The sequence below is a fragment of the Nicotiana sylvestris genome, chromosome 8, assembly GCF_000393655.2.
Source record: "Nicotiana sylvestris chromosome 8, ASM39365v2, whole genome shotgun sequence".
Taxonomy (NCBI): Eukaryota; Viridiplantae; Streptophyta; class Magnoliopsida; order Solanales; family Solanaceae; genus Nicotiana; species Nicotiana sylvestris.
Window position 1 is genome coordinate 195,590,034 of NC_091064.1, and position 12,905 is coordinate 195,602,938.

Below are 12,905 nucleotides of genomic sequence, written 5' to 3' on the forward strand. Positions count from 1 at the left end.
AATACACATCTGAATATCAAGATGTGTATTAAGATTAAGACATCTGAATGTGAATATACATCTAAATATATTAAGATATGTATTAAGATCTCAATAGAAATAATTAAGACTGTTTGATTTTTAACATCTAAATATATAAAATTTATCTTTATTTGAAAATTAATAAACATAAAATTCAAATGTATATTAACTAATCTAAATTCTACCAATAAAATATATAGTTTTTTAAAATATGATAGTTGTTGGTGGTGATGACTAACGGGTGAATGCCGACTACAGGCGGTGGTTGGTGGTAGTTTTGGTTGATGATGGTGGTTCATGCTAGTAGCTAGTAGTGATTGGTAGTGATGTCGATTATGATTGAGGATGTTGGTGGTGGGTGGTAATAGTTAATAATGGCGGGTGGTGGTACTCGATGTGACTAAGGAAGGTGGTGGGCGAGTAGTGGTAGGTTATAATGATGGACAGTGCCAGCTGTGATTGTTGATGGTGATGGAGTGGTTAGCTATGATAGTTGAGGTGCATGAGTGTTGATTGTGGGTGAGAATGATATATGGTGGTCGGAGTGGTGGGGATAGTGGGTGGTGATGGTCGATAATGGTGGCGGCTATGATTGAGGATGATGGTGGCGTGGTGGTGGTGGTGGTGGTGGTGGTGGTGGTGGTGGTTGAGTATGGTAGTGGTGGTGGCATGGTGGTAATTGATAATGGTAGGCGATGACGGCAGTTAATAATGAATATGTGATAGCATCTTAATGAAATTAAGTCTCTATTATAGATCTTAATCATACAGACCTATTCAGACCCATTAAGTGGTTTTGAAGTAAAAAACAAATACACTTAATGATTAAGAGCTGAATAATTAATGATTCAAACTTTAAAAAGCACTTAATATCTGAGACGATTAAGATCAATACTTCGCGCAAACAAATAAGGCCTTTGGGTAGCTGCACGATATCATTTCTACGATTTCGAGCTCACGAGCCCAAGCCTTTCTCAGTGGCTATTTGTGTAAAATACTACATTTATCGAATACGCTGCAATTTCACGTTAAAGCAGAGTTTGTTCTTATGTCGAGTTAACACTTGACGCAGCTTTTTCTATCGGTGGCGAAACATTGCTCCGGCGGCTCATCGGCGATTGTTTTTAAAAAACCAATTTGTAAGATCCCCTCTTTATTCCTCCACCTCTAATTTCCCCAAACCAAAACCCTAATCCCCTCTCCCCAAATTTTTTCAATTCTACTCTTGTGAATTGGGTTGTAATTTTGTTTTCTATTTCTCACGGTTTAAATTAAGGTTCATATCCATAATTTATTGCTTTTTGGGTGATTTTACGAGCTTATTGGTAGTTTAATGTGTCAATTTCTCCGGTTGTTTTGAGGGACTATTGGTAATTAATTTGTGCATCTGTTCATCGTTATAAAAAAAAATTTAAAAATTAATTGACGTGATGTTCAGACTTCAAAGTCAATGGCTCCTATTTTTATAGGTTCTATTACCCTATTTTTGGGTAGTCATAATCAACTTTTGGATTGAAAGGAATGAAGAAAGAAAGATGATTTCTCGGTTATAAAAAAAGGAGTAAACAAAACAGAATTACAGTATTTTTTAACACTGCAGTAGACAAAAGCCTGAAATTTGAGTGGAGAAGGGTAGAGGGGCAGGCACATTATTCACCTGGTTTCCGTATCATGTGCTGCCTTCGGGGATTTCTCCGTTAAAAAAAAAAAGAAATAAAGAAAAAAAGAACAAATTTTTTATTTACCGAGATAATTATTCTACAATATGTACAAAGTTATTGTCGTATGTTACATAGTGTTCAATGTAATTTTTCTTTTGTTTCTTGTGGTTTTAATTTCTGTTGGTGTTGTTGTGATTATTGTTACTTTGTAGTTACTTGATGTGGGAGCTTGAAAAGTTTGTATAGAGTTAATGGTCCATCATGACTGATTTTGTGCCGTATTTTTTTTTGGGGCTGTTACTAACCGGTGTTTGTCTGCTCATGGCTTACCTCACACTGTCTCCTCACTTTACTCTTGACTATTGCATCCCTCTAAGCATATCTTGAGCGCGGACACTAGTTTCCACACTTTTGTTATCTATATTGAATGCTGAAACAGCATTAAAGTTTGCAAAGAAAGACAGGATAGTATAGTGAATTGCAATCAGCAATTCTAATGGGCTGTTACACTTTTAAAACTCTTTATTTTTCTATTTGAACAACTGTATCTCCATGGATCACTGCCTTGACTCTAGCATCTATGCTGTTCGATAGACGAGGTATATGTGGAGATTTTGACAAATATACATGTGCCCATCTGTTTCCATGTGAGGAGAGATATACAAGTCTCAATAGTGAGGTTATTCCTTATCCTTCCGGAATGCTGGTGCATAAGCATTCTGTTATCGTATTAGGCCATGCATGGTTTGAAGAAAAAGTTACCACTTTGGGGTCTCCACATGTCAGTTTTTACAGTAACTTCTGAGCTTATAATTGATGTATTTGGAGCTCCGCAAGGATCTCTACTCCCAAATATCATATATCTTTGGAATTTCTAATTGACTAGTGCATAGTGGTTTCACCCTTACAAATGCACATCATCGTCTACTTTTCACAGATGGGAATTACTTTCATTGAGTAATCCTATGACCTTTTTTTTGAAGTGGTGATGTCCTTTGTACTGAGAAAGTTGTCATGTGGCTTTCTATTTTTGAACAAGAGAACCCATATCTTTTGCTTTGGGTTTAGTAATCTCTTCAGGTTCAGATGATATTCAGTAACATTATATCTGATGATTCCTACATGAAGATCTTAGTTGTACGTTACACTGTTTCAAGAGTTGTTCTGGGAAGATTTTGATTTTGAGGAGTCCAGTAAAGGGGAGGCCAAATCATGAAGATTGTTTCCTGGTTCATGATGGCTTGACTATCTATTTGTGCATGCATTACAGGAAAGCCTTACAGTCATCTTGCTGCTGAAACTTCAAAAAAGAACATCAAGAGTTTTGCAGGGATAACACCAGTGGCTCTTGCAAGAAATGGATCCTGGTCGATATGGGCTCCATCATGGATGGGAAAATAACAGCGTAATTGTGGTTTCCTTCTTAATCACATAATGGATGATAGACAAGAAACTAGGGTCATGTGATTGTCCAAAAATTTTCCAGCATCTCTTAAAGAACAATGAATGAAAGCCATGGGAGAGTGAGGATGTGGAATGGATTTGCCTAAACTTCCATCCTTGATTATAACTTGCTGACACAACTTATTCTCTTGAATCCACAGGCTTTGGAGGGTTATAGAGGAGTTCATGAGCCAGATTTCCGGTGAGTGTTATCATCTTTCACCAAAAGGGTAATCAAGTTGCTTGATGATAAATTAATTTTTTTAAGACTTCAAATAATACTTGTCACATTTGTTGCATGAACATGTAATAGAACTATTTAAAATCTTTAATGTACTGCCTATTTAGGTTGGTACTTGACACTTCATTTTCTTCCATTATTTTTTTGCCTTTTCCTATTGGCCTTTGCCTCATGGTTTTCTTGCAGGGCTGGTGGTTCTTATGATGACGGGAGGTTTCTAGATGATAGATTTTCGAGGGATGGTGTTTACTCACGGGGTGCCTATCACCGTGATATACTGGAAGGAGAGCACTACCCTCATCCGCCACCAGCAGTTGGACATTGGCCTCAAACAAGGAGAAGAAGTTATGAAGAAGAGTATCCTGTGGAGAGAGATTCCAGGAGGCATGAGAAGCTGTATGTTGATTCCAATCATGAAATTTGTGAAGCTGATAAGTATCATGAGATTAACACATTCAGAGATGGTTTATGCAGTTTTGACAACTACCCTGATGCTGGATTTGACAGGCCTGCTAGGTATGGGGGACGCGAGCGTGATGACTACCCCTATGATGATTATGACTACAAACATCGTATGGCGCACCCGAACAGGGAGGATAACCGTGAAAGGGACCATGAGTACAGTAGATATAGTTATGACTCAGACTATGAAAGAGGCAGTGGGAAAGATGGTAATTGGAGACGACGTGAATCCCGTGAGCGTGAACGTGACAAAGAATCGAGTCGTGAGAGGGATCCGAGTCCATATAGAAGACATGAGCATTCCCGCTCACGTTCTCGTGGTCGTGATGATCGCATGAGGTCAAGATCTCCTCGAAGTCGAAGTCATAGTCGCAGTCATAGAGAGGACAGTTATGATGATGGCCGATACGATAGAAGTGAGAGACGAAGAGATCGTGATGATAAAAGATACCATGACAATTATTCTGTGGTATGTTTCATACATTGCATATCCCATTTGCGTTTATGGTAGAAGCGCTCATGGCTTCTGCTATTTAATGTAGGCCCCTTCAGCGACTGTTGTTGTCAAAGGCCTTTCACAGAAAACGACCGAAGAAGATTTGTATCAGATCCTTGTACTCTCTCTGTCAATCTCTTCTTCTCACTCAACTCTCTATGTGCTACTTGTCGCCCACTCAGTTTTGCTGTATTTGTGCTCATCAAATTTCTTTCCTTTTGTATGCTTTTTTTTTAAAGGCTGAGTGGGGGCCCCTACGCCATGTTCGTGTGATCAAAGAACGAAATTCTGGCGTTTCTCGCGGATTTGCCTTTATTGATTTCCCTTCTGTGGTATGACCAATAAAATTATATGCAAATGTCATATTTTCCATTTCATTCTAGCACAGAATTGAGCTTAGTGCTGTGAAATAGGGTGCGGCGCAAGCAATGATGGATAAACTTGGGGATGAGGGTCTAGTTGTGGATGGTAGGAAGCTTTTCTTCGAGTACAGGTAAATATTATTTTGTTGCATATGAGAGTACTGATTTTGTTATCTTTATTATCACTGCCAGTTCATACTTTGCAAGATTGTCTAGTGAAGCCAAGGGTATAATGCACCAAGTGTTTACTTTCTCTTGCACATTTAGGGTTTAGTTTCTGTTTGGGCTCAAATTTGGAGCACCCTTTTTGAGTAAATTTATTCAAGCTTTCTTGAACCATCAGTTCTTTGTGCTTTGTCATTGCAACTGCGGCACTCCCTTTCATGGTATATCAAAAGTCATCATCCCTTTTATTCTTTTTCCTTGAATTTTGATGCTGCCTGCAAATTAGGGAAGGGAGGGGAGTAAAAGAGAACAGGAAGTGTGCTCTTCCTTCAAAAAGAGGAAAATATACCCACTAGGCCCCCAATCAGGACAGTAATTAATATTTCTTCAACTTCCGGTTATTTTCATCTTTTATTTCTGCAATTTTCAGACAAGCTGCAATGTCCATTTTCTTAGTAGTAGAGGTACCATGTTTTTCAGCAGTTTTAGAAATTACTCTTGGCGTTTCTGAATATTATGTTCTGGTACCGCTGCAAAGTTTGAATTAACAGACCTCTAATTTGTTGTTTGGCAGTAGCAAGCCAACTGGAGGACCCGGTGGGCCTGGTAGTCTAGACAGTGCTTCAAGATCTAACCATGGTAACCACCGGAGTATCACTGTTCCATCTGATTGGATGTGCACCATCTGTGGATGTGTGAATTTTGCACGGCGGACATCTTGTTTTCAGGTTCTTATTTTTAATCTTATTCTTATAGTACTCTTATAACTCTACCTTGCTAGTTGACAATCTCTGTTAATAAAGGGATTTCATTACCTTAGAGTTCTATTGTAAGAGGAAGAAGATAATTTATTATGAAACTTGTAAATTGCTTCGACTTTGATCGAAGCCACCCATTATCCAACATACATGCACACACACATGATTTTTATCATCTTTCCTAGATGGTAATTTTATATATTTTCACTGTTCGTGTTCAATTTTGTTTTTTTTGCTTTAAAAAACAATATTTGCACATGTTTGTTGGGAAAAATCGGCGCATTCTCACAGCCCCTGCTCTTTTGTGTATATACAACTTATATGAAATGTAGATTTCTGCCATTTTTTATTGATTGAAGACTGAACTACATTTGCTATCAATGTTGATCTAATTAAAAGATGCAAATATGTCTTGTATGCAATGGTTTGTGAACAGAGAGTTGGAGTTAAGGATGCTGCTGTTTGTGTTCAAAATAGTAACATTGGGTAGTCTTGTTTTTTTTATACTTTACACCGATCAGATATTTTCTTTATCTGCAGTCTGACAAATGTCTTGGCTGAGTTGTTCATAGATGCATAAAGTTATTATCATGATATAGCTCCAGCGCACAAGTTTTTTCTTGGTATCATCCTATGATAGCTATGGTGATCCTGTTTTCTCCTCTTTGAAACAGTGTAATGAGCCACGGACAGATGATGCTCCTCCAGCAGACATGGCATCATCCAACTCTAGCTCTCTGGGGAGGAGAGGCGAAGCAGGTTACTAATATATGATATGTTCAGCTCATATCTAGGTTCTTGTTTGGAACTTCCAAGTATGGAATAGATTGAATCCAACCGATTTTAAAGGCAATTTATATCCAGTATAATCTAATGCACGTTCGGTCCTTGTTTTTTAAAACGTAAAGGTTATTTGGGATTTCACGTAATCTTGGTTTGGCATGTTATTACTTATATTTATATGGAGGAAAGAGAGAAAATGGGAAGAGAAATAGGTATAAAGGTGGTAATTACTTTTGGGTAAGGAAAATTAAAAGATGTGGTCACAGCACTCCAGACTTTTAGGCCGTATTCTTTGGACCAAATCCAGCTTAAGGCCATCTCAGGAGTTCAGGTTCTTGCCAAACTAGGATTCTTAGAAAAGAACAGGTGTTGCTTTCCCACTAAATCCTGATTAAGAGGGTCTCCAATTCCCCAAACGGCCACTTAATTAGCATAGTTGGATTGATCTTAATTTGATACTTTATCAGGTCCCACACATGTCTTAGTTGTCCCACACATCTCAGTAGTTCAGGTTCTTGCCAAACTAGGATTCTTAGAAAAGAACAGGTGTTGCCTTCCCACTAAATCCTGATTAAGAGGGTCTCCAATTCCCCAAACGGGCACTTAATTAGCATAGTTGGATTGATCTTAATTTGATACTTTATCAGGTCCCACACATGTCTTAGTTGTCCGTGGATTAGATGAAAATGCAGATGAGGAGATGCTTCGTTATGAATTTTCCAAACACGCTCCTATTAAGGTGAATTATTTTTTCTTGACATTGTTGCCCTTCTTTTGTGTTTCCTGGCTCCTATCTAGTTGTCTAACAACTTAATATGTGCAGGATCTTCGTCTTGTCAGAGACAAGTTCACTCACGTCTCGAGGGGATTTGCATTTGTGCACTTCTATTCTGTACGTTTAGTTTTGGTTGTTATTGAAGTGATTGAATATTCATATATGGCACGGAGCATCAATAGGAGTACACATCCTTATTTTTGGTTGGCCATGGGAAAATTTATATGATATTTTCATTTTGAGAAGTTTGTGTAAAACATTCTTTTTGTAGATTATATTGGTGATTAGGAACATGAATATCAATATGTTTTTCCTTCTGTTTTTTGTGGATGAGTAAGGGTTTCATTCACAAAAGGGAAAAACATACAAGGTGGTTCATGTTCTCTTCATATAGTATTTTACCATTGTCATGTATAATATTTCCATTTTCTGCATTGCTTAGAGGCTTGTTCCCTGTAAGGATTCTAGTCTTTATTTGTCAACGAGCAAATTGGATGAAGTCTGTAGTAGGAACTTGATCTTTTTCTGAAGTTATCTTAATTGTGCTATTTTCGTATATCTCAGGTGGAGGAAGCTACTAAAGCTCTTGAAGCAACAAACGGTACAACATTGGAGAAGAATGGGCAGATTCTTAGAGTTGCATATGCAAAAAGTATCCTTGGACCAGGATCAAATGCTTCTCAGACTAGTAGCCTTGCAGCTGCTGCTATTGAAGCAGCAACTTTTGCTCAACAGGTTCTCCTACTCTTTACCTTGGTTATAGCTCTGTTCATTTTTTTTGTTACGCTGGGGAAATTTGCTGCCTACAGATACCTTTGTTAGAGAGAGATGATCTTGAACAAGTAATTTTAGTCTGAATGGGTGAATTCCTTCCATTCATATCTGCTTAGTAGCTTTTCTAAATTGCTGCAAGTTGATTAAATACATCTCATGCAGTTGGTCAGAGTGTATCAATCGAATAACTTAAGATATGTCATCCATTTCTCAAATATTGAAACATTATTCATCCTTTTCTCAAATGTATTGAAGACTTCCGATGTTGTATTTCCTTTTTGGTACTTTCTGCAGATTAGTAGAATCACTGCGCTTTTACTAATCATTTTTATTAATTTCTCTTAATTAAGCTGACTCTGCGCTGTACTTCTCTTTCTCTTTTTTTTTTTGGGGGGGGGGGGGGCTATTTGTTTGGAATATATGGGAGTAAAAAGCTAACTATTGTTGTTTTTATCCATATGCAACGGTTTCATTTCATAATTCTGTTCTGTTTTGCGGCAGGGTTGGGGGGTGAGATGGGGAGACTATTGCTGCAAAGAATGAGCTTTGAGTGTCACCAAGTGATAGCTTAGGCATTGTGTAGTTTGTAGCTTTCTTTTACGTTGGTTGGATAGACATCTGTTCATCTTTCAATAGAAGACTCTAAAATGTTGATTCGTCATTTGATGCATGTTAGCACACTATAATCATCCAATAGAATTAGGTCAAGTTACACTTGTCTAATTATACCTCCTCCATGCTTTTAGTATGATGCTGTTGGATGGGCACCAAAAGAATATAATCCTGATGATAAACTGTCAACTGGTGGACAAGAGCGCAGTGGAGAAGTTGCTGGTCAGAATTCTGCTCCACAATCTGGATTTGTCTGGGATGAAGCTTCTGGCTATTATTATGATGCTGCTTCTGGTTTTTATTATGATGGGAATACAGGTTTGTTTCCAGTTTATGTTAAACCACTGTTCGCTTCGTGTCATATATGAACCAAGTCTGGTTAAGCACATATTATTAGCTGATGCTTTTTAACTAAGTACATGAAATAGTGGACACTTTGTCTGCTCACGTCTTGTGCCTTTTGGGTGCCATGGGGTTGTATGGCAGTCTAAGTGAGACTGCAGAGGTCCATTTAGTAGATAATGTTGCAGATCTCAATGTCCTTCAAGTTGACCCCGGAATGTGAGAAGCTAGTGCAATTTTGGTGCCCGTTTCTTCTCGTGAAGACTTGGCTGGATAGAGATTTTTATTTTACTTTATAAACAATTAGAGATTATAGTCCAGTACATCTACATTTGGTCTATAAAGTGCTGGGAACTGTGATGGCATTCGGGTCCCTTGCTCGTAAGCTGCTAAGTGTGAAAGGTCACCCATCTGAAAATTCTTCACATGTAGGGAGAAATGGTTCCACATTATTTCTTTTGCTTTTGTATGAGAATCTATACTATGATCAGGGGGAATTTTTATTTTGTGTGTGTGGGCGGGGGGGGGGGGGGTGAATGACAATGATTTAACTGAGTTGTGCACCTGCTGTCTTATTTTCTCAGTCCAATAATCTACCAATTCCACTTATGTTTGGCCATAAATATCATTTATTATTTTGTAAATACTGAACTGAACTTTAGTATTTCAAATAGGGGTGAAGTGTTGAAAGACTTGTTTGAGGGGCATTTCAAGTGAAAATTGTTTTTACTCACCAATCTTCAACTTCATTTTTTCAGGTGAAATTAATGTCCAAACACATTTAACTTTCAAATACTCTTTTTAACTTCAACTTCAAGTGCTCTTTTTTTTTTTTTTTCCCTCCAACTTCAACCAAATATTGTCCAATTGCCTATTTTAAGGGTGTGCTAGGTTTCATTCTTTCAGGAGGTTTGTGTTTCATCTGGCAGTCTTGTTTGAGCCTATTTTTTATGTGATTATTGCTGCTATTGTATTAATAATACTTGGGAAAAAACTATCTTTCTATTTCTGTTTCATCTTGTAGTGATTCTCTCTTTTCTCAAGTTTGAGTATGTGTTGGGAGCTGGGTTATGAAAAGGTCTTGGTAAACCCTAGGACGTAATTACGGGTGTAGGTAAAATGTGACACCATCGCAATTATTGTTGCTTTTGCAGGTTTGTATTATGACGGTAACAATGGGATCTGGTATACTTACGACCAGAAAACTCAGCAATATGTACCATGTACCAATCACAATGACACCAAAGCAGCAGAGGGACAAACTGAAACTACCAAATCATCTGATGGCTCAAACACTAAGAAAGTTGTTATATCTGCACCAGCTATTGTAGTAGCTGGTGAGAAGGCTTCCTCACTACCCGACGCTATCCAGGCTGCTGCCTCTGCAGCAATAGCTGCTGAAAAGAAAGAGAAGGAGAAGGCAAAAGAGATAAAACTTGCCTCAAAAAGCAGCATCCTTGCCAATAAGAAGAAAATGAATAATGTATTATCAATGTGGAAGCAAAGAAGTCATGAAGGTCAAGCTCCCCGCGTGGCGCTTGAAGACAACCAGACAGTGGGTGAAGACAGATCTAACTCAGTAGGACCTGCAGCGAAAACCAAGTTAAAAGCTGAGCCCTTGACTGCTAGAGAGAATGCTACAGCTAGTCCAGGACTTGCAGGAAACTCAACTTTTCAGTCTGTGAGTTTTGAGTCTCCGGATAAGCCTAGGTCTGTGACTAACAGCTCTGGGGGCACTTTGAAGGGCGTAATAAGAGGTTCTGGTTTAGGAGTTGTGAAATCGGATACCCTGTATACAGGATCATCTGGAAGTTCATCCACCTCACATACCATGCCACCAAGCACAGCTCCCTCATTAACAAATGCAGATGCCTCTGCAGCGCCCTTTAGGACAGATGCATCTGCTTTGGGTTCTTATATGCCCCCAGTACCAGCTGGAGGTGGTAAAAGAAGGTTCTCAGAGATGCCATCGCAGCCTCCATCTACTAAGGAGCAGTCTCAAACTACAACTGCATACCGAGATCGTGCTGCTGAGCGGAGGAGCTTGTATGGTTCATCTTCAGCCTTTGGAGATGATGCATCAGATCTTGGAGATTCAAGTAAGAATTCACTCAACATTTTGGGCTAATGCAGCTTGTTTCAACTCTTCTCAGCTTTGCATCTCTCTCCCTCTCTCCCTCCCTCCTATCCCACCCTCCCTTTCCTCCCGAGGTTTCTAATGCGCCATGGTTTTTTGTAAGAGTCTTCTCTTCATTTCTGTAATAGGATGCAATTCTTCCATAGTTGAAAACTTTTCTGTAGGTCCAGACCTTGCTTAGTTGGAAAACTTCAAAAGATGAAGATTCCAATGGTGGTTGCTAGATTTGTTTCTGTGTATTAACTTGTGAGAAAATTTGTTTTCTATTATTGCTGGGCTTCAAGATCGAGACTCAACATCTAGAAGAGGTGTTTTTGATCCAACACCTTTCCCACCTGGTGTTGGAGGTGGACGTAGTGCAGAAGCAAATAGTCAGAGCTTTGAGGTGATCTCTGCTGACCGGGCTATCGACGAGAGTAATGTGGGCAACCGTATGCTCCGCAACATGGGATGGCAGGAGGGCTTGGTATCATCTCTTACCCTACAACTCTTCATAGACTTCATATCTATTTGATCGCAGAAAAATGTTGTTCATAATCTCCTTCATCTAAAAATGTTGTTGATAACCTTATACTAATTACAACTACAATAACTACACCTCAATCCCAAGCAAGTTGGGATGGCTTTATGGATCCTCAATTGCCATATCGCTCCATTTAAGCTCATCTTAGTCCGCTATTATATCAAAATAAAATTAAAAAATAGAAGTGAAAGCACTAGAGGTTCTCCATTAGCCTGTAGATCTCTTACAGGACCAAAATACTCATAAAAACATTGGACCTAAAGTAAACATGCTGACATTACTAAAACGTATTCCAACTAATTGGTATCACCTAATACAGATTTAGTTCTTCCTTTGTACCATATATGGATCCCGACTAATAACCTTATATTGATTATACTGATAAAAAACAAGAAGCTTATATCGATTTCATCGGTCCGGTGCTGCTGAATTGTTTATTAAGGGTTACAGCCTTTTTTTTCTTCTAAAATATGTGGGAGGTTAACACTGCATTTTGTGTATATACTTGTATGAGCTCGTGATGCCCTGGCTGCAAATTGGTATTCCTTCTCGTATGTCAAAGCCTAACACTGTATTTTGGGAATTGTTTTTGGTTTCTTTTATTGTCATGAATTCAGGGATTGGGGAAGGATGGAAGTGGTATGGTAGAGCCAGTCCAAGCTCAAGCATCTGAACGTAGAGCAGGACTTGGAATTCATCAGCCCAAGAAGGTTGACCCAAACCTTGAAGTACAGGCTGGTGACAGTTACAAGACTCTCATACAAAAGAAGGCCATTGCTCGGTTCAGAGAGATGTCGTAAGAACTTAGAGGCAAAAAATGGAGAAGTATATAACAACCATTCCAGGATGTGGACTGGAGATGTTGATTAGAAATGTTTCCGATTTAGGGTTGCAACTCTAGTTAGTTAGTGTATTGATTTGTTTGTTAGTTTTTCCTTTTGCTGTTGGAATTATTTCAAAATGTGAAGGATAAGGTTCTGGTTTTCTGCAATGCCCCCTTTATCTGAGGAATGTTGGAATCAGAATATCGCACTTGTGTGCCTATTTTTTGCAAAGCTAAGACATTTCTCTTTATTTCATGGATCTACTAGTTAGTGAAGTGACGCATTCTTGATCGGTTACTTGAAAGATATCTGGGTGACTGGCTGAGCTAGAGAAGAAACATTGGGTGCTGTGAAATGGTGTTGAATAAATTTAATTTTTTTCCGCTCACAATTAAGTAGTAAATACAGGGGGAACAACATTTGCAAGATATGGAGTGACAGAAGTCAAGCGGGAGCTGTTTTAGTTGGTTTAATACGCAAATGGTCACTTAAGTAGTAGAGGACGTAAATAAAAGGTAGATAAACA

The 12,905-nt window shown here is 38.6% G+C and overlaps 1 protein-coding gene across 4 annotated transcripts; it reads left to right on the plus strand.

The window, feature by feature from the left end:
• The first annotated feature begins 938 nt into the window (after positions 1-938).
• On the plus strand, positions 939-12,629 carry LOC104249568 (SUPPRESSOR OF ABI3-5). Of its 4 annotated transcripts, none has more exons than XM_009806011.2 (17): positions 939-1,160; positions 2,953-3,087; positions 3,287-3,327; positions 3,553-3,762; positions 3,841-4,297; positions 4,371-4,442; positions 4,564-4,656; positions 4,738-4,817; positions 5,426-5,579; positions 6,284-6,368; positions 7,040-7,131; positions 7,216-7,284; positions 7,732-7,902; positions 8,688-8,871; positions 10,050-10,994; positions 11,317-11,498; positions 12,173-12,629. In XM_009806011.2, the coding sequence occupies exons 2-17, from the start codon at positions 3,040-3,042 to the stop codon at positions 12,353-12,355; spliced, it is 3,066 nt and encodes a 1,021-aa protein (XP_009804313.1). In that variant the 5' UTR covers positions 939-1,160; positions 2,953-3,039; the 3' UTR covers positions 12,356-12,629. The 4 variants fall into 4 exon arrangements, with proteins under 4 accessions (XP_009804313.1, XP_070009782.1, XP_009804316.1 ...); XM_070153681.1 differs by having other exon boundaries at positions 5,429-5,579; XM_009806012.2 differs by having other exon boundaries at positions 940-1,160; positions 3,874-4,297.
• Positions 12,630-12,905: the final 276 nt, after the last annotated feature.

Bases quoted from the DNA above. Each gene is read 5' to 3' on its own strand.
- LOC104249568 (XM_009806011.2), top strand. From the start codon at position 3,040: ATGGATCCTGGTCGATATGGGCTCCATCATGGATGGGAAAATAACAGC. The intron at 7,285-7,731 runs GTACGTTTAGTT...CGTATATCTCAG, and splicing joins CATTTGTGCACTTCTATTCT to GTGGAGGAAGCTACTAAAGC. The intron at 11,499-12,172 runs GTATCATCTCTT...TCATGAATTCAG, and splicing joins TGGGATGGCAGGAGGGCTTG to GGATTGGGGAAGGATGGAAG.